Source organism: Oncorhynchus clarkii, chromosome 18 (genome assembly GCF_045791955.1).
Source record: "Oncorhynchus clarkii lewisi isolate Uvic-CL-2024 chromosome 18, UVic_Ocla_1.0, whole genome shotgun sequence".
In the NCBI taxonomy this organism is placed as follows: Eukaryota; Metazoa; Chordata; class Actinopteri; order Salmoniformes; family Salmonidae; genus Oncorhynchus; species Oncorhynchus clarkii.
The window spans coordinates 7,036,773-7,057,629 of record NC_092164.1 but is presented as its reverse complement, the minus strand read 5'-3'; the positions used below and the strand labels follow the sequence as shown (position 1 = coordinate 7,057,629).

General features: G+C 45.0%; 2 protein-coding genes across 2 annotated transcripts in view; both read left to right on the top strand.

Moving 5' to 3' along the window:
* Window positions 1-13,706, top strand: part of LOC139372424 (semaphorin-5B-like) — a 107,724-nt gene extending 94,018 nt beyond the window's left edge. Inside the window, exons 17-22 of the mRNA XM_071112136.1 lie at window positions 596-835; window positions 8,668-8,838; window positions 9,214-9,363; window positions 9,596-9,634; window positions 12,265-12,470; window positions 13,521-13,706. Coding sequence (XP_070968237.1) covers window positions 596-835; window positions 8,668-8,838; window positions 9,214-9,363; window positions 9,596-9,634; window positions 12,265-12,470; window positions 13,521-13,706 — 992 coding nt within the window. The remainder of the gene's footprint in view (window positions 1-595; window positions 836-8,667; window positions 8,839-9,213; window positions 9,364-9,595; window positions 9,635-12,264; window positions 12,471-13,520) is intronic.
* LOC139372956 (general transcription factor II-I repeat domain-containing protein 2-like) overlaps window positions 1-20,857 on the top strand; it is a 979,173-nt gene that overhangs the window by 841,929 nt on the left and 116,387 nt on the right. The gene's annotated exons all lie outside the window — the stretch shown is intronic.

The window sequence follows — 20,857 nt, the reverse complement described above, 5'->3', positions numbered from 1 at the left end:
GTCACAGGCTGTCACTGGGCCTAAACACCATGTCACAGGCTGTCACTGGGCCTAAACACCATGTCACAGGCTGTCACCGGGCCTAAACACCATGTCACAGGCTGTCACTGGGCCTAAACACCATGTCACGGAGGCGCTGTCTAGACTCAAGAGGAGACATCTGGCCTCACAGTAACATGGGCAGTATGAAATATTACTGCTGCCCTGGTTTCAAACCACACAGAAAATAAAAAGCTTTCAATTCATTATTGAAGTCATTTCCATAATTTAGGTGACGTGTTGCTTTTCTTCCACTTTTCAAAGAGTTCATCTGGAACCGATTAACCCAGATTTTACCCCACGGTTGAATGTTTGGCCCAGATTCTAACTGCACAGCCATGTAATGAGGAAGGAAGCCTCTGCACTCTTAGAACCAGCACATTGTCTGTTATTTCATTGCCAAGCTTTAGGTCACAGAAGACCATTGTTTATCAGAGCTGTTCTCCTACCATACCATTAGGAAAACAACATATTTAGGACTTTGAGAAGTTAAAATAATATTGTAAATCACCTTTTGTGTTGTAATGTCTCATGTATGAGTATATCTGTGGTTCAGCCCTGGTTGAAGACTTGGTCAGGGCCAGTGGAGGAGGCAGTAGTGGTCGACCTTTGCTCCGACAACCAGGTGGCACCAGGTGGTCGCCGTGGGAGACATGGTCGACCTGCTCCCAGGAGTGTTCCAAAGGCTTCCGCACGCGCAAGCGCACCTGTGCCTCAGCCGAGGGCAAGAGCAGCCCCAGTGCCTGTAGTGGATCCCCAGTGGAGTACCAGGACTGCAACTCCCAGCCCTGCCCAGGTAAGACACTGACTACTCCAGTGCCTGTAGTGGATCCCCAGTGGAGTACCAGGACTGCAACTCCCAGCCCTGCCCAGGTAAGACACTGACTACTCCAGTGCCTGTAGTGGATCCCCAGTGGAGTACCAGGACTGCAACTCCCAGCCCTGCCCAGGTAAGACACTGACTACTCCAGTGCCTGTAGTGGATCCCCAGTGGAGTACCAGGACTACAACTCCCAGCCCTGCCCAGGTAAGACACAGACTACTCCAGTGCCTGTAGTGGATCCCCAGTGGAGTACCAGGACTGCAACTCCCAGCCCTGCCCAGGTAAGACACTGACTACTCCAGTGCCTGTAGTGGATCCCCAGTGGAGTACCAGGACTACAACTCCCAGCCCTGCCCAGGTAAGACACAGACTACTCCAGTGCCTGTAGTGGATCCCCAGTGGAGTACCAGGACTACAACTCCCAGCCCTGCCCAGGTAAGACACAGACTACTCCAGTGCCTGTAGTGGATCCCCAGTGTAGTACCAGGACTACAACTCCCAGCCCTGCCCAGGTAAGACACTGACTACTCCAGTGCTGCTGTATATCTGCTCAAATACTGTACTGATCTATTCACTTAACGAGCAGCGTAGAACCGAGATTGGGATTCCTTCAAAGTTGACAATAGCCTTTTAAAGGCCATTTCCCCCACGTTCTCGGAGATCGCATTCATGGTAAAAGCTGCTTAAGCGTAAATTGCCTTTAAAAGTCTGTAGTGAAAAACAAACTGGTCTAATAAACATGAATAAAATGTTTGGTTTTCATGTGCTGAAAACATGTAAAAAAACTCAGTATCTGGATAAATAGTTAACCCCTTACACTCTTTATGGATTGGGCTAAATTTAAATGTTTCTTACAGAAGAAATATGGAAAGTATATGCAAAACCATGGCAGCAATTAAAAGGGAAAGGTTTGGAGATGATGGGAAAATGATTACTAAAGTTGAGGACACAACAGTTCACCTGACTGACACAAGACTGAATCCAATTTATGTGCATTTTACATTTACTGTACTTTTTGCCGCATTTGTTGATAACAAAATTTTAAAAAATCAAAGAAGTATCAACTATAAGGCACTATTTTTAGCTCTCCTTGTTGTTTTGTTTGGAACACAACCCTGCATCCCCGCCTTCACACAGTTACTGTTGTTGTTTTGTTTGGAACACAACCCTGCATCCCCGCCTTCACACAGTTACTGTTGTTGTTTTGTTTGGAACACAACCCTGCATCTCCTCCTTCACACAATTACTGTTGTTGTTTTGTTTGGAACACAACCCTGCATCTCCTCCTTCACACAATTACTGTTGTTGTTTTGTTTGGAACACAACCCTGCATCCCCGCCTTCACACAATTACTGTTGTTGTTTTGTTTGGAACACAACCCTGCATCCCCGCCTTCACACAATTACTGTTGTTGTTTTGTTTGGAACACAACCCTGCATCTCCTCCTTCACACAATTACTGTTGTTGTTTTGTTTGGAACACAACCCTGCATCTCGTCCTTCACACAATTACTGTTGTTGTTTTGTTTGGAACACAACCCTGCATCTCCTCCTTCACACAATTACTGTTGTTGTTTTGTTTGGAACACAACCCTGCATCTCCTCCTTCACACAATTACTGTTGTTGTTTTGTTTGGAACACAACCCTGCATCTCCTCCTTCACACAATTACTGTTGTTGTTTTGTTTGGAACACAACCCTGCATCTCCTCCTTCACACAATTACTGTTGTTGTTTTGTTTGGAACACAACCCTGCATCTCCTCCTTCACACAATTACTGTTGTTGTTTAGTTTGGAACACAACCCTGCATCTCCTCCTTCACACAATTACTGTTGTTGTTTTGTTTGGAACACAACCCTGCATCTCCTCCTTCACACAATTACTGTTGTTGTTTTGTTTGGAACACAACCCTGCATCTCCTCCTTCACACAATTACTGCTGTTGTTTTGTTTGGAACACAACCCTGCATCTCCTCCTTCACACAATTACTGTTGTTGTTTTGTTTGGAACACAACCCTGCATCTCCTCCTTCACACAATTACTGCTGTTGTTTTGTTTGGAACACAACCCTGCATCTCCTCCTTCACACAATTACTGTTGTTGTTTTGTTTGGAACACAACCCTGCATCTCCTCCTTCACACAATTACTGTTGTTGTTTTGTTTGGAACACAACCCTGCATCTCCTCCTTCACACAATTACTGTTGTTGTTTAGTTTGGAACACAACCCTGCATCTCCTCCTTCACACAATTACTGTTGTTGTTTAGTTTGGAACACAACCCTGCATCTCCTCCTTCACACAATTACTGTTGTTGTTTTGTTTGGAACACAACCCTGCATCTCCTCCTTCACACAATTACTGTTGTTGTTTTGTTTGGAACACAACCCTGCATCTCCTCCTTCACACAATTACTGTTGTTGTTTTGTTTGGAACACAACCCTGCATCTCCTCCTTCACACAATTACTGTTGTTGTTTAGTTTGGAACACAACCCTGCATCTCCTCCTTCACACAATTACTGTTGTTGTTTTGTTTGGAACACAACCCTGCATCTCCTCCTTCACACAATTACTGTTGTTGTTTTGTTTGGAACACAACCCTGCATCTCCTCCTTCACACAATTACTGCTGTTGTTTTGTTTGGAACACAACCCTGCATCTCCTCCTTCACACAATTACTGTTGTTGTTTTGTTTGGAACACAACCCTGCATCTCCTCCTTCACACAATTACTGTTGTTGTTTTGTTTGGAACACAACCCTGCATCTCCTCCTTCACACAATTACTGTTGTTGTTTTGTTTGGAACACAACCCTGCATCTCCTCCTTCACACAATTACTGTTGTTGTTTTGTTTGGAACACAACCCTGCATCTCCTCCTTCACACAATTACTGTTGTTGTTTAGTTTGGAACACAACCCTGCATCTCCTCCTTCACACAATTACTGTTGTTGTTTAGTTTGGAACACAACCCTGCATCTCCTCCTTCACACAATTACTGTTGTTGTTTTGTTTGGAACACAACCCTGCATCTCCTCCTTCACACAATTACTGTTGTTTTCGCATTCCAAAAACAGTCCGTTATAAATCACAATCTGGGTCAGATGGGCATCATTTGAAAGCTTGTTCTACTGCCAACATGACTAGCTAAATGATAAAATACGTTAGGTTTTCACAAGGCAATTCAGAGAAGCAGGTCATCATTTTGGTGAGCATAGAATGGAGTCATGAACAGGGGTGTTAAAGTACTGAAGTAAAAATACTTTTAAATACTACTTAAGTCGTTTTTTGGGATATCTGTACTTTACTATTTATATATTTGACAACTATTAATTTTACTCCAATACATTCCTAGAGAAAATAATGTACTTTTTACTCCATACATTTTCCTTAGCACCCAAAATTACTTGTTACATTTTGAATGCTTTGCAGAACAGGAAAATGGTCTAATTCATGCACTTCTCAAGAGAACATCCCTGGTCATCCCTACTGCCTCTGATCTGGCAGACTCACTAAACACACATGCTTAGTTTGTAAATTATGTCTGAGTGTTGAAGTGTGCCCCTGGCTATCTGTAAATGTAAAAAATCAAGAAAATCGTGCCGTCAGGTTTGCTTAATATTAGGAATTTAAAATGATTTATACTTTTACTTTTGATACCTACAGTTGAAGTCTGAAGTTTACATACACCTCAGCCAAATACATTTAAACTCAGATTTTCACAATTCCTGACATTTAATAATAGTAAAAATCCCTGTCTTAGGTCAGTTAGGATCACCACTTTATTTTAAGAATGTGAAATGTCAGAATAATAGTAGAGAGAATTATTTCTTTCAGCTTTTATTTATTTCTTCATGGGTAGCCTTCCACAAGCTTCCCACAATAAGTTGGGTGAATTTTGCCCATTCCTCCTGCTGGTGTAACTGAGTCAGGTTTGTAAGCCTCCTTGCTCGCACACTCTTTTTCAGTTCTGCCCACAAATTTTCTATAGGATTGAGGTCAGGGCTTTGTGATGGCCACTCCAATACCTTGACTTTGTTGTCCTTAAGCCATAACTTTGGAAGTATGCTTGGGGTCATTGTCAATTTGGAAGACCCATTTGCGACCAAGCTTTAACTTCCTGACTGATTTCTTGAGATGTTGCTTCAATATATCCACATAATTGTCCTCCCTCATGATGCCATCTATTTTGTGTACCCCCACAACATGATGCTGCCACCCCTGTGCTTCACGGTTGGGATGGTGTTCTTTGGCTTGCAAGCCTCCCCCTTTTTCCTCCAAACATAACGACGGTTATTATGGCCAAACAGTTCTATTTTGTTTCATCAGACCAGAGGACATTTCTCCAAAAAGTTCGATCTTTGTCCCAATGTGCAGTTGCAAACCGTAGTCTGGCTTTTTTATGGCGGTTTTGGAGCAGTGGCTTCTTCCTTGCTGAGCAGCCTTTCGGGTTATGTCGATATAGGACTCGTTTTACTGTGGATATAGATACTTTTGTACCTGTTTCCTCCAGCATCTTCACAAGGTCCTTTGCTGTTGATCTGGGATTGAGTTGCACTTTTCCCACCAAAGTACATTCATCTCTAGGAGACAGAATTATGAATTATAAGTGAAATAATCTGTCTGTAAGCAATTGTTGGAATAGTTACTTGTGTCATGCACAAAGTAGATGTCCTAACCAACTTGCCAAAACTATAGTTTGTTTACAAGAAATTTGTGGAGTGGTTGAAAAGCGATTTTTAATAACTCCAACCTAAGTGTATGTAAACTAGTTTTAATGACTCCAACCTAAGTGTATGTAAACTTCCAACTTATATTTTTTGCGATTACATTTACTTCTGATACTTAAGTACATTTAAGACTTTTACTCAAGAAGTATTTTACTGGGTGACTTTCACTTTTACTTTGTTTTCTTTGAAGGTATCGATATTTTTACTCAAGTATGACAGTTGGGTACTTTTCCCACTACTGGTCATGAATGTATTCTGCTGTGTGGACCACGGAACATGTTGACAATGTAACTAACACAGACTCATTCTGTTCAGGACAACCCAGGGTATAACACAGACTCATTCTGTTCAGGACAACCCAGGGTATAACACAGACTCATTCTGTTCAGGACAACCCAGGGTATAACACAGACTCATTCTGTTCAGGACAACCCAGGGTATAACACAGACTCATTCTGTTCAGGACAACCCAGGGTATAACACAGACTCATTCTGTTCAGGACAACCCAGGGTATAACACAGGCTCATTCTGTTCAGGACAACCCAGGGTATAACACAGACTCATTCTGTTCAGGACAACCCAGGGTATAACACAGACTCATTCTGTTCAGGACAACCCAGGGTATAACACAGACTCATTCTGTTCAGGACAACCCAGGGTATAACACAGACTCATTCTGTTCAGGACAACCCAGGGTATAACACAGACTCATTCTGTTCAGGACAACCCAGGGTATAACACAGACTCATTCTGTTCAGGACAACCCAGGGTATAACACAGACTCATTCTGTTCAGGACAACCCAGGGTATAACACAGACTCATTCTGTTCAGGACAACCCAGGGTATAACACAGACTCATTCTGTTCAGGACAACCCAGGGTATAACAGAGACTCAGTCTGTTCAGGACAACCCAGGGTATAACACAGACTCATTCTGTTCAGGACAACCCAGGGTATAACACAGACTCATTCTGTTCAGGACAACCCAGGGTATAACACAGACTCATTCTGTTCAGGACAACCCAGGGTATAACACAGACTCATTCTGTTCAGGACAACCCAGGGTATAACACAGGCTCATTCTGTTCAGGACAACCCAGGGTATAACACAGACTCATTCTGTTCAGGACAACCCAGGGTATAACACAGACTCATTCTGTTCAGGACAACCCAGGGTATAACACAGACTCATTCTGTTCAGGACAACCCAGGGTATAACACAGACTCATTCTGTTCAGGACAACCCAGGGTATAACACAGACTCATTCTGTTCAGGACAACCCAGGGTATAACACCATGTCATCTTGTAACTAACACAGACTCATTCTGTTCAGGACAACCCAGGGTATAACACCATGTCATCTTGTAACTAACACAGACTCATTCTGTTCAGGACAACCCAGGGTATAACACAGACTCATTCTGTTCAGGACAACCCAGGGTATAACACAGACTCATTCTGTTCAGGACAACCCAGGGTATAACACAGACTCATTCTGTTCAGGACAACCCAGGGTATAACACAGACTCATTCTGTTCAGAACAACCCAGGGTATAACGCCATGTCATCTTGTAACTAACACAGACTCATTCTGTTCAGGACAACCCAGGGTATAACACAGACTCAGTCTGTTCAGGACAACCCAGGGTATAACACAGACTCATTCTGTTCAGAACAACCCAGGGTATAACGCCATGTCATCTTGTAACTAACACAGACTCATTCTGTTCAGGACAACCCAGGGTATAACACAGACTCATTCTGTTCAGGACAACCCAGGGTATAACACAGACTCATTCTGTTCAGAACAACCCAGGGTATAACACAGACTCATTCTGTCCAGGACAACCCAGGGTATAACACAGACTCATTCTGTCCAGGACAACCCAGGGTATAACACAGACTCATTCTGTTCAGGACAACCCAGGGTATAACACAGACTCAGTCTGTTCAGGACAACCCAGGGTATAACACCATGTCATCTTGTAACTAACATAGACTCATTCTGTTCAGGACAACCCAGGGTATAACACAGACTCATTCTGTTCAGGACAACCCAGGGTATAACACAGACTCATTCTGTTCAGGACAACCCAGGGTATAACACAGACTCATTCTGTTCAAGACAACCCAGGGTATAACACCATGTCATCTTGTAACTAACACAGACTCATTCTGTTCAGGACAACCCAGGGTATAACGCCATGTCATCTTGTAACTAACATAGACTCATTCTGTTCAGGACAACCCAGGGTATAACACAGACTCATTCTGTTCAGGACAACCCAGGGTATAACACCATGTAATCTTGGAACTAACACAGGCTCATTCTGTTCAGGACAACCCAGGGTATAACACCATGTCATCTTGTAACTAACACAGGCTCATTCTGTTCAGGACAACCCAGGGTATAACGCCATGTCATCTTGTAACTAACATAGACTCATTCTGTTCAGGACAACCCAGGGTATAACCCAGACTCATTCTGTTCAGGACAACCCAGGGTATAACGCCATGTCATCTTGTAACTAACATAGACTCATTCTGTTCAGGACAACCCAGGGTATAACACCATGTCATCTTGTAACTAACATAGTGATCATAAACATTGACACTAGATGACATGAGTTTTATGATATGGAAATGTGAAGTGCGCATTTGGACTCACGGGTGTTTGGCTAGCTTTAATGACGTTAAAGCGGTATTTATTATAATTCTCAACGTATCCTCTTTCAAAATACATCGAGTCCTTGTAATTTACAGCATTCCCCTACTCAGACAACAACAAATGTGAAAAAGTTGCCTAATTATCTGGAGGGATGGGGGGCAACTTCTTGTTGCGCGTGGTGCACAAGTTCAGAACGTCTGTCAGTCGAAACCCATACAGAGCTGTGAGGCGCAGAGCCAGAGCTGTATAACATGTTACTATACAGGCACTGTGTTCCAATGTAGATGCTTATCAGTGTCCAAATCAGCCCTTTTCAACCTGTATACTGACTGTGAAGGACTACAGGAAATAAACCGTTTATGTTTTCTATAAGAGTTTGGTGTGTGTGTGTGTGTGTGTGTGTCCAGTGAAAGGAGCCTGGTCGTGCTGGGCGTCATGGTCTCACTGCTCCGCCACCTGTGGAGGTGGGCACTACCAGCGTACCCGTACCTGTAGCAACCCTGCCCCCGCCAACGGAGGTGACATCTGCATCGGCCTGCACACTGAAGAGGCCCTGTGCAACACACACACCTGTGAAGGTATGCAGAATGAACAGATTCACAGATGACAGATATGCAGCACTCAGTCATACACAGATACACAACATTCAATCATATCCTGCACAGGTACACATATTTGCAGCATTCGTTCATACAAATATTGTTTTAAAAATGTTCAGCATTCAAAGTAAGTCATTTCATTTAAATGCTGGTGCATAAGTCATGTTAAGGTTATGTAGCTGCTATGCTGAGTTCACTGTGGCTTTGACTTATAAGTCATGTTAAGGTTATGTAGCTGCTATGCTGAGTTCACTGTGGCTTTGACTTATAGTGGTACCACAACTCATCATCCTCTCTTGTCTCCGTCCACCCTCTCCTCCAACCCCCTCCACTCCTCATCTGCTGTTCCTCCAGGTGGCCGGCTGCCGTGGTCAGAGTGGGGGGAGTGTGACGAGGAGGGGCTGCAGCATCGCAGCAGGGAGTGTGGGGAACGGGAGGCAGACCCCAGCCTGTGTCAGGGCAATGCCACCGCGAGCAGGCCCTGCCAGCCCCCCGAGGTGCCAGGTCAGTCCCCAACATTTTGAACACACTGCTAAATAGCCAGCTGACCATCACTTTATGAGCAGTGCTTGGTTGGTTTTGCTGCAGAAAGTGATACTCTGTGATTGTGGGGAGCTTTGACTCTATTGGCTGGTTGAATTGTGCATTGCAGTAACAGTCTGTTTCTCTCTCGGTTCCTCCCTATGTCTTTCCTCTTCTTCTATCTATTTTTCTCTCTCTATATGTTTCTCCGCAGTCGTTCTGCCTGGACAGGATAACGATCAGCGCTGTGGGGGTAAGTGACTTACGAGATTCCCCTCCCCCATCCCAGTGGGGGGTTACAGGGACCCCAAGGACATGGAGCGTGACTCTCGCCCCTCTCCACTTGTTTTACGCCCTTCCCACTCCCGTTGAATCACAAACGAACCATCGCCACCCTGATTACACACAATGCTATCATTCCTAAAAGCTTAGGCCTAGATTCAATCAGATCAAGTGTTAACGGGCGCTAGCAAATACCCGCAGCTGATATTTTGGAGGTGTCGGAGGTGTAACTGTGTTGGAGCTGTCAAATCAGAGAGCAGCTGATATTTTGGAGGTGTCGGAGGTGTAACTGTGTTGGAGCTGTCAAATCAGAGAGCAGCTGATATTTTGGAGGTGTCGGAGGTGTAACTGTGTTGGAGCTGTCAAATCAGAGAGCAGCTGATATTTTGGAGGTGTCGGAGGTGTAACTGTGTTGGAGCTGTCAAATCAGGGAGCAGCTGATATTTTGGCGGTGTCGGAGGTGTAACTGTGTTGGAGCTGTCAAATCAGGGAGCAGCTGATATTTTGGAGGTGTCGGAGGTGTAACTGTGTTGGAGCTGTCAAATCAGGGAGCAGCTGATATTTTGGAGGTGTCGGAGATGTAACTGTGTTGGAGCTGTCAAATCAGGGAGCAGCTGATATTTTGGAGGTGTCGGAGGTGTAACTGTGTTGTAGCTGTCAAATCAGGGAGCAGCTGATATTTTGGAGGTGTCGGAGATGTAACTGTGTTGGAGCTGTCAAATCAGGGAGCAGCTGATATTTTGGAGGTGTCGGAGATGTAACTGTGTTGGAGCTGTCAAATCAGGGAGCAGCTGATATTTTGGAGGTGTCGGAGGTGTAACTGTGTTGGAGCTGTCAAATCAGGGAGCAGCTGATATTTTGGAGGTGTCGGAGGTGTAACTGTGTCGGAGCTGTCAAATCAGGGAGCAGCTGCTGTTGATCATTGTCCAGAAGCCACACCCCGTCCCACTCGCATTACAAGCTCACAATGACAAAGTGTAGAATGTATAGAAATAATTGCTCTCAAATCAAAAATCATTAAACAAAAATAATGAGGATTTCTATCAGCCTAATCAAGGTGTAGATTACATCTCACATTCCAGTGTTCAAACTTCTAAACAAGGCTGCAAGGGATTTCTCTTAATGCGACACCGTTCAGCCAATGGCAATGTCTGCTTTAGGAATGATGCCAGGAGCCGCTTGTGGGTCTGACAGCTCTAACTCAGTTCCAACTCTGACACTGCCAAAACAACCGCTATGTGGATGTAGGCTAAAGCGGATATGATTGAATAAAGCCTTGTTCACATTGGCAGTTTGAAGTGATTCAAATTCAATTTTTTCCCATATCCGGTCCGAATCTGTTATTTTTCCTGCAGTCTGAACAGCCAAAAAGTACATGGAATCAAATATTTCAAGCCATATTTCAAACCACCTACATCAGATGCGAATCTGATTCCTGGCTGTGCAACTTCTGTCTGAACGGTCAAATTTGATTTATTTGGTAAATATTGTTGCTTACTAACTAGTGGGTTGACAGTTTTGACAAGACCATGTGGAAGCTAATTAGCTTGTTAATTTAAGAACAATTTACTGAATGTGCTAGAAAGCTAAACAGCTAGCTAGCTGACGGCTGTGGCTAGCTGGCTGACGGCTGTGGCTAGCTGGCTGACGGCTGTGGCTAGCAAGCAGACGGCTGTGGCTAGCTGGCTGACGGCTGTGGCTAGCTAGCTGACGGCTGTGGCTAGCAAGCAGACGGCTGTGGCTAGCTAGCTGACGGCTGTGGCTAGCTAGCTGACGGCTGTGGCTAGCTAGCTGACGGCTGTGGCTAGCCGAAAAGGATTAGTTTTGAAAGTTGGATCATGTTATCCTTTGAGGTTTAAAAAAAAGTGTTCTCCCTCTATGAATTTGAACATTCAAAACAACAGGGAGGCATTGTTGTCACCTTAGCTTGCTAGATAACTTCTGAGTGATAGGAAGCACGAGCACCACCAATCAGGCTACACCACCGCGCACACATCCGTCGTTACTATGACAACTAGCATAGCAACATCAGCAAATTACTGCTGTCTGAACACACACAAATCTGATTTGGTCACTTGTAACTTGCTGTTTGGACAGTCAGTATTCCAAAACAGATTAGAATAACTAATTTGAGTCTTAAGGCGTGCAGTGTGAACAAGGCTTTGATTTCAGTATGATTCTTGGTCTTTTGAGCGGATCCTCTCATGACAAAAATATTATGGAGCTATTGCAATGTTGCGAGTAGACCTGGGTTCAAATACTATTTGTAATCTTTCCAAGACCAGGGTTCACACTTTTATATGACCAGGGTTCATACTTTTATATGACCAGGGTTCACATTTTTAGAAATGTTCCATTTAGCCAGGCAAGCTCAATTAAGCACAGATAAGGCCTTTTAACTGATTTCAAATAGTATTTGAAACCTGGTCTGATCACTAGCTTAGCTGCACTTAGCCTTCAAAACCGGTTTGAACTCACAATTTTTAGGGAACAAGACTACATTGCCAAAACAAACATATTGGAACATATTAAATCAATGATGATGTAGTAAATAATACCAATGATATTGAAACTCTGTCCCTTTCTCTCTCCTCCCAGCAGCCTTCTCTCTGTTCCACCTGATGGCCACGGGAGCGTTGTGTTTCTTTGCAGCGGTGATGCTGTCGGTCCTGGTCTACGCCTACTGCCAACGACTCCACAAGCCCTCCCAGGAGTCAGCCGTCATCCACCCCACCACGCCCAACCACTTCAGCTATAAGGGCAACACGACGCCAAAGAACGAGAAGTACACCCCCATGGAGTTCAAGGTGGAGTATTCCACTCTTTCTACCCAATCCGTTATGGTAGAGTCATTCTTTTCTTTCAAATACTTTTAATTAAGTCTGCCTGGAGTGCCAGATGGGTGGGGTTTGCACTTTTGGAACTACTCCATTGGTTCCATTGCATCAGGCGAGCCCAATCAAGCACAGATGAAGAATTTGAAAGAAAGTAAATATTATTTGAACATAGGTCTGCTTCAAATACCAAATATCAGACCTCAAATGGTCAGGTCATTGTAGTCCTTGCTTGTCTGATTGTGCCTATTTTGCTCTTTGGTAGAATGGCAGAGAGACAGTGTCCGTCCGTCCGTCCGTCCTGCCCTTGTGATGTCCCAGTGATATACCATCTGTTTGCCTCCCACTCTTTATTAATGTGTTCATTAGCCTGTTAACCTATCAGAAAGGAGGGCGAGACTCACACAGCTGTGTTTGATTAATCGAGCCATTACTTGAATTAATTAACTAACGTCTGCTCTTTGGCTGTCTCCTCACACACGCACACGCACACACACACACACACACACACACACACACAAACCATCCCTCATGTCCTTCCTGTGTCTGCTGGTTACCAGCGATTACCACCATGGTTTGTCTGTCTGAGACCCCCTAAAGGGATCGGTAGTCCATCTGTGTGTGATTGATCATGTCTACTTGTTGATACAGTTTTATGTATTATACTATCTCTGTGTGATTGATCGGGTGTGTGTGTGAAGATACAGTATGATGTAACTGTGGGAGAGAATCTCAATTGCATACTCCTTGTGTCCTCTCCTCGCCTCCGTCTCAAAACCCAAAGCCAGAGGTCCCGCCCCTTGACCTTCTTCACCAATGGGTTTTGAGAAGGAGGCGAGGAGAGAGATTCTCCCTTAGTGTTAGTGGGTGGTACAGTAGGGCGTTGCAGGGAAGTGGAACTGGAAACAAAAATGAGCTTTCTCATTGGACGAGATCAGGTAGCGCCTCCTGCCTTTAGAAACGTTTTCTCCCATGTTGCACCTACTGAACACCCCCTGTTCTGTTCCCTTCTGTCTTCCACAGACGCTGAACAAGAACAACCTTCTCCCGGACGAGAGCTGCAACTTCTTCCCCTCGTCCCTCTCGCCCCTCCCCTCCCTCCCCCAGAATAACGTTTACACCACCACCTACTACCCAGCACCCCTGGGCAAATACGACCACCCCTTCCACCCCGACTCACCTTGCAGGAACTATATGCACCACAGTTGAGACAGGACCCCCCCCCCCCCCCCCCCCCCTCCAACTCTCTTCTCTATGGGAAGTTGGAAACACTCCTGCACCCCAGACCCTTCACCGTTTCCTCTCCTCTCCTCTATTGAGTGTGTACTTTGCTACAGTGAGGGGGAGCTGTGTTAACGACCGGGCAGACCCTTGAACTGGGTGTGTCCTCTCAAGGTCCGAACCATGCACGTTCTTCTCAATCACCAGTGCGGGCGGAGGTTGAACTGTCCCTGTCAACCAACAGGAGAATCATTTCGTATCATTGTGACTGTTCAGTTGATATGACTGTTTTATGACGATGTTTTTCTACTCTACTGTGCAGTACAGCAACTCATCTCAAGACGAGGAAGTAGACTGGACCATGAGGAATGCTGGGAGTTGGAGTCTTATGAGGGAGCTGGGCTGTAGCAGCCTTATGGTTCAGTATGGAGATTCACTACTTGTGGAATCTGTTCTAAAACAACACTGTTAAAAGTCTCCTGTAAAACCCTACGGTATCAGATCATGTATATCACAAAAACCCACAGACTTCACATTCAATCTGAGGAGAATATAAGACATTGTGGCTGGTTTGTATTCGATATAGACGGCAAAGTCAACCGTTCCCAAAGGATACCGTACCGGAATATGCTGACCAAGACACCTTCCAGCTCTAAAAACCGGCTTTATGATGGTGAAAGTGCAGAACTCATTGACGCTGACAGTATGGGCACGTTTGTCATGCTTCTTCTCACCAACTTGTTTCTCCTGTCTGTTTGGACACGCTGCATCAGATTAGTCTCATGGTCAGGTGCTCCCGCAGTGTGGACTAACAGAGAGGGGAAGAGAGTGAGGGGCTGGTACTGCTTTCATCTGAGCAGCCCAAGGACTCCTGTATCACGTCCCAAATGGCACCCTATTCCCTATATAGTGCACTACTTTTGACTAGAGCCCAATGGGCCCCGGCTGAAAGGAGTGCACTATGTAGGGAATAGGGAGCCAAATGGGACGTGACCATGGCCTCTGAAAGGGTTTATAATCCTGTAACTACCTGCACCGACACCCAAAAATGACAATGGCGGCGATTCAGAGTCGATGTAAATTTTGAGAAAAAACATGTATTTTGAACAACCCAGATACTCAGCTAAGGCTCAGCGATCCTGTCTCACCACCCTCATCCCTTCAAATGGTTCGCTGTCTCACCACCCTCATCCCTTCAAATGGTTCGCTGTCCTACCACCCTCATCCCTTCAAATGGATCGCTGTCTCACCACCCTCACCCTCATCCCTTCAAATGGTTCGCTGTCTCACCACCCTCATCCCTTCAAATGGTTCGCTGTCTCACCACCCTCATCCCTTCAAATGGTTCGCTGTCTCACCACCCTCATCCCTTCAAATGGATCGCTGTCTCACCACCCTCACCCTCATCCCTTCAAATGGTTCGCTGTCTCACCACCCTCATCCCTTCAAATGGATCGCTGTCTCACCACCCTCACCCTCATCCCTTCAAATGGTTCGCTGTCTCACCACCCTCATCCCTTCAAATGGATCGCTGTCTCACCACCCTCATCCCTTCAAATGGTTCACTGCCTCACCACCCTCATCCCTTCAAATGGTTCGCTGTCTCATCACCCTCATCCCTTCAAATGGTTCGCTGTCTCATCACCCTCATCCCTTCAAATGGATCGCTGTCTCACCATCCTCATCCCTTCAAATGGTTAGCTGCCTCACCACCCTCATCCCTTCAAATGGATAGCTGTCTCACCACCCTCATCCCTTCAAATGGTTCACTGTCTCACCACCCTCATCCCTTCAAATGGTTCGCTGTCTCACCACCCTCATCCCTTCAAATTGATAGCTGTCTCACCATCCTCATCCCTTCAAATGGTTAGCTGCCTCACCACCCTCATCCCTTCAAATGGATAGCTGTCTCACCACCATCATCCCCTCAAATGGATAGCTGGCTCACCACCCTCATCCCTTCAAATGGATAGCTGTCTCACCACCCTCATCCCTTCAAATGGATAGCTGTCTCACCACCCTCATCCCTTCAAATTGATAGCTGTCTAACCACCCTCATCCCTTCAAATGGATAGCTGTCTCACCATCCTCATCCCTTCAAATGGTTAGCTGCCTCACCACCCTCATCCCTTCAAATGGATAGCTGTCTCACCACCATCATCCCTTCAAATGGATAGCTGGCTCACCACCCTCATCCCTTCAAATGGATAGCTGTCTTACCACCCTCATCCCTTCAAATGGTTCGTTGTCTCACCAATCTCATCCCTTCAAATTAATAGCTTTCGCACCACCCTCATCCCTTCAAATGGATAGCTGTCTCACCACCCTCTTCAAATGGATAGCTGTCTCACCACCCTCATCCCTTCAAATGGATAGCTGTCTCACCACCCTCATCCCTTCAAATGGTTTGCTGTCTCACCACCCTCATCCCTTCAAATGGTTCACTCTCTCACCACCCTCATCCCTACAAATGGATCGCTGTCTCACCACCCTCATCCCTTCAAATGGATCGCTGTCTCACCACCCTCATCCCTTCAAATGGTTCGCTGTCACACCACCCTCATCCCTTCAAATGGATAGCTGTCTCACCACCCTCATCCCTTCAAATGCTTTGATGTCTCACCACCCTCATCCCTTCAAATGGATAGCTGTCTCACCACCCTCATCCCTTCAAATGGATATATGTCTCACCACCCTCATCCCTTCAAATGGATAGCTGTCTCACCACCCTCATCCCTTCAAATGGTTAGCTGTCTCACCACCCTCATCCCTTCAAATGGTTCGCTGTCTCACCACCCTCATCCCTTCAAATTGATAGCTGTCTCACCACCCTCATCCCTTCAAATGGATAGCTGTCTCACCACCCTCATCCCTTCAAATGGATAGCTGTCTCATCACCCTCATCCCTTCAAATGGATAGCTGTCTCACCACCCTCATCCCTTCAACTGGTTAGCTGTCTCACCACCCTCATCCCTTCAAATGGATAGCTGTCTCATCACCCTCATCCCTTCAAATGGATAGCTGTCTCACCACCCTCATCCCTTCAACTGGTTAGCTGTCTCACCACCCTCATCCCTTCAAATGGATAAATGGATGCATCAAATTGGAAATGTGGGAAAATGATCTGTATACCAAACCTTGACGTGAAGCATGATGAATACAGTTAGTGTGTAAGGGCACTGTTTCATCATCATGCTACAGGGAAATGTGTTTGTCATGTTGATATAATGAAATGTGTATTGAATGGTGGCAGATAAGGTCATCACCTGGATTACAATGCTGGATCACTCAGCACCTCCTCCACTAGATCACAATAATGGATCACTCAGCACCTCCTCCACTAGATCACAATACTGGATCACTCAGCACCTCCACTGGATCACAATACTGGATCACTTAGCACCTCCTCCACTAGATCACAATACTGGATCACTCAGCACCTCCACTGGATCACAATACTGGATCACTCAGCACCTCCTCCACTAGATCACAATACTGGATCACTTAGCACCTCATCCACTGGATCACAATACTGGATCACAATACTGGATCACTCAGCACCTCCTACACTAGATCACAATACTGGATCACTCAGCACCTCTTCCACTAGATCACAATACTGGATCACTCAGCTTTGCTTCCACTGGATCATAATACTGGATCACTCAGCACCTCCACTGGATCACAATACTGGATCACTCAGCACCTCCACTGGATCACAATACTGGATCACTCTGCACTGCTTCCACTGGATCACAATACTGGATCACATTACTGGATCACACTACTGGATCCCATTACTGGATCACAATACTGGATCCCATTACTGGATCACAATACTGGATCCCATTACTGGATCCCATTACTGGACCCCAATACTGGATCCCATTACTGGATCCCATTACTGGACCCCAATACTGAATCACAATACTGGATCCCATTACTGGATCACAATACTGGATCATATTACTGGATCATGTTATGGTAATCATCTGCAGAAGGAGATTGCCATACTGTGTGTGTGTGTCTTGCTGGGCCATTCATTGTTGTATATGTTACTGTGAGTGTGGAGAGTATCAATGTGATGATATTAGAGTAGTGATGATCAACTAATATCTCTTCCAGTCATTCAAGTTGTTCATGTTACAGATCTGAGCCCCATATAAACTGATGGTAGGACATCTTCACCTAAATGATACTGAGCTGATGGTAGGACATCTTCACCAAAATGTTACTGAGCTGATGGTAGGACATCTTCACCTAAATGATACTGAGCTGATGGTAGGACATCTTAACCTAAATGATACTGAGCTGATGGTAGGACATCTTCACCTAAATGATACTGAGCTGATGGTAGGACATCTTCACCTAAATGATACTGAGCTGATGGTAGGACATCTTAACCTAAATGATACTGAGCTGATGGTAGGACATATTCACCTAAATGATACTGAGCTGATGGTAGGACATCTTCACCTATATGATACTGAGCTGATGGTAGGACATTTTCACCTAAATTATACTGAGCTGATGGTAGGACATCTTCACCTAAATGATACTGAGCTGATGGTAGGACATCTTCACCTAAATGATACTGAGCTGATGGTAGGACATCTTCACCTAAATGATACTGAGCTGATGGTAGGACATCTTCACCTAAATTATACTGAGCTGATGGTAGGACATCTTCACCTATATGATACTGAGCTGATGGTAGGACATTTTCACCTAAATTATACTGAGCTGATGGTAGGACATCTTCACCTATATGATACTGAGCTGATGGTAGGACATCTTCACCTAAATGATACTGAGCTGATGGTAGGACATCTTCACCTAAATGATACTGAGCTGATGGTAGGACATCTTCACCTATATGATACTGAGCTGATGGTAGGACATCTTCACCTAAATGATACTGAGCTGATGGTAGGACATCTTCACCTAAATGATACTGAGCTGATGGTAGGACATCTTCACCTAAATGATACTGAGATGATGGTAGGACATCTTCACCTAAATGATACTGAGCTGATGGTAGGACATCTTCACCTAAATGATACTGAGTCTGGAAGTTTACTGTGAAGGTTCTCAAACTATTCATTCTCCATTCGATGAATGTTAAGTCATGTTTTCTTAAACAGCTAATCTTAATTTGTTCATAGATGCTGTTCCATGCTAAAGGCAATGCAACCTAAAGTCAGTATGGTTTGTAAAATGTATATTGTATAGCTTTTCTGTGTTTTTAAAGGCTTCTCGTTGTAAAAATGGATATGTTTTGTAAATATCAAGAAGGAGATGGAGGTTTGTACCTGTCAGTAACCAAGGTTTGAGTTGTTCTCCATCCTGGATTTGATGTGAGTGCCAGTCTGTTTGTGCTGTCATGCCAACCCCTCATCACTCATTGTCACATGGCTTGACAATGACCAATGGGGTTGGCAGGAGCACAAACAGATCAGGGACAAGGCTAGATGTTATGTAGCATAATGTTCATCCCTGTAATGTAGTAATGACAGATCTGAGACCAGGTTATATGTTATGTAGCATAATGTTCAACCCTGTAATGTAGTAATGACAGATCTGGGACCAGCCTAGATACTATGTAGATTAATGTTCAGCCCTGTGATGTAGTAATGTAGCCACACATAGGTTCAGCTGCCATGGTATCTGTTACCCTCAAATCTCAAGATACAACCCTCTTCATGTATTTCAATTAGTTTAATTGTGTGTGTGTGTGTGTGTGTGTGTGTGTGTGTGTGTGTGTGTGTGTGTGTGTGTGTGTGTGTGTGTGTGTGTGTGTGTGTTAAAAATACATTTAAATAAATATTACTGTACATTCATCGTTGTGGACATTCACAGGACACATTCACTTCGTTTTGTCATCGTGATTGAACATGCTGCTGTTGCATGTTGGAAAAACGCCGATCGGGGGGGGGGGGTCTGCACCCTTCTACGCAATCAACCAGGTGGTACTGTCAGCTGGGTATTGTAGTCCTGCTCACAAGTTATTGCTCTTTTCCAGAACTACAAACATGGCTGTTGGATTTGCGAATTGAGACTTTGTAATCACTGCCTTTTAGACACTGTGAATTTTTTGCTACTCTATATTTTTGTATATTGTAAAAAACGAATAAAAATTAACTTTGGTGCCAAACATCTGTCAACTGTTCTACATTCACTAGGAAGCTTGGTTAATTACTCCATTGTAAAGACACTACCATTCAGTTAGCCTCACTAAATCACCAGGAAGCTTGGTTGATTACTCCATTGTAAAGACACTACCATTCAGTTAGCCTCACTAAATCACTAGGAAGCTTGGTTGATTACTCCATTGTAAAGACACTACCATTCAGTTAGCCTCACTAAATCACTAGGAAGCTTGGTTGATTACTCCATTGTAAAGACACTACCATTCAGTTAGCCTCTTGCTCGTTCCCTACAGTCACCATGTATTCAAACTGTATTTGTGCTGAGGCTGACTTCAGTCTTCCTACATATATGGTACATGGCAACAAGAAGCATAGAGTTGGCCAACACATACAGTACAGGATGGATACAATCAAATGTCTTTTACAAAGCCCTTTTTACATCAGCAGTTGTCAGACAGTGATTTACAGACACCCATCCTAAAACCCCAAAGAGCAAGCAATGCAGATGTAGAAGCACAGTAGCTAGGAAAAACTCCATAAAGGCAAGAATCTAGGAAGAAACCTAGAGAGGAGCTCTGAGAGGTGGCCAGTCCTCTTCTGGCTGTACCGGGTAGAGAGGAGCCAGGCTCTGAGGGGTGGCCAGTCCTCTTCTGGCTGTACCAGGTAGAGAGGAACCAGTCTCTGAGGGGTGGCCAGTCCTTGTCTGGCTGTACCGGGTAGAGAGGAGCCAGTCTCTGAGGGGTGGCCAGTCCTCTTCTGGCTGTACCGGGTAGAGAGGAGCCAGGCTCTGAGGGGTGGCCAGTCCTCTTCTGGCTGTACCAGGTAGAGAGGAACCAGTCTCTGAGGGGTGGCCAGTCCTTGTCTGGCTGTACCGGGTAGAGAGGAACCAGTCTCTGAGGGGAGGCCAGTCCTCTTCTGGCTGTACCGGGTAGAGAGGAGCCAGTCTCTGAGGGGTGGCCAGTCCTCTTCTGCCTGTACCGGGTAGAGAG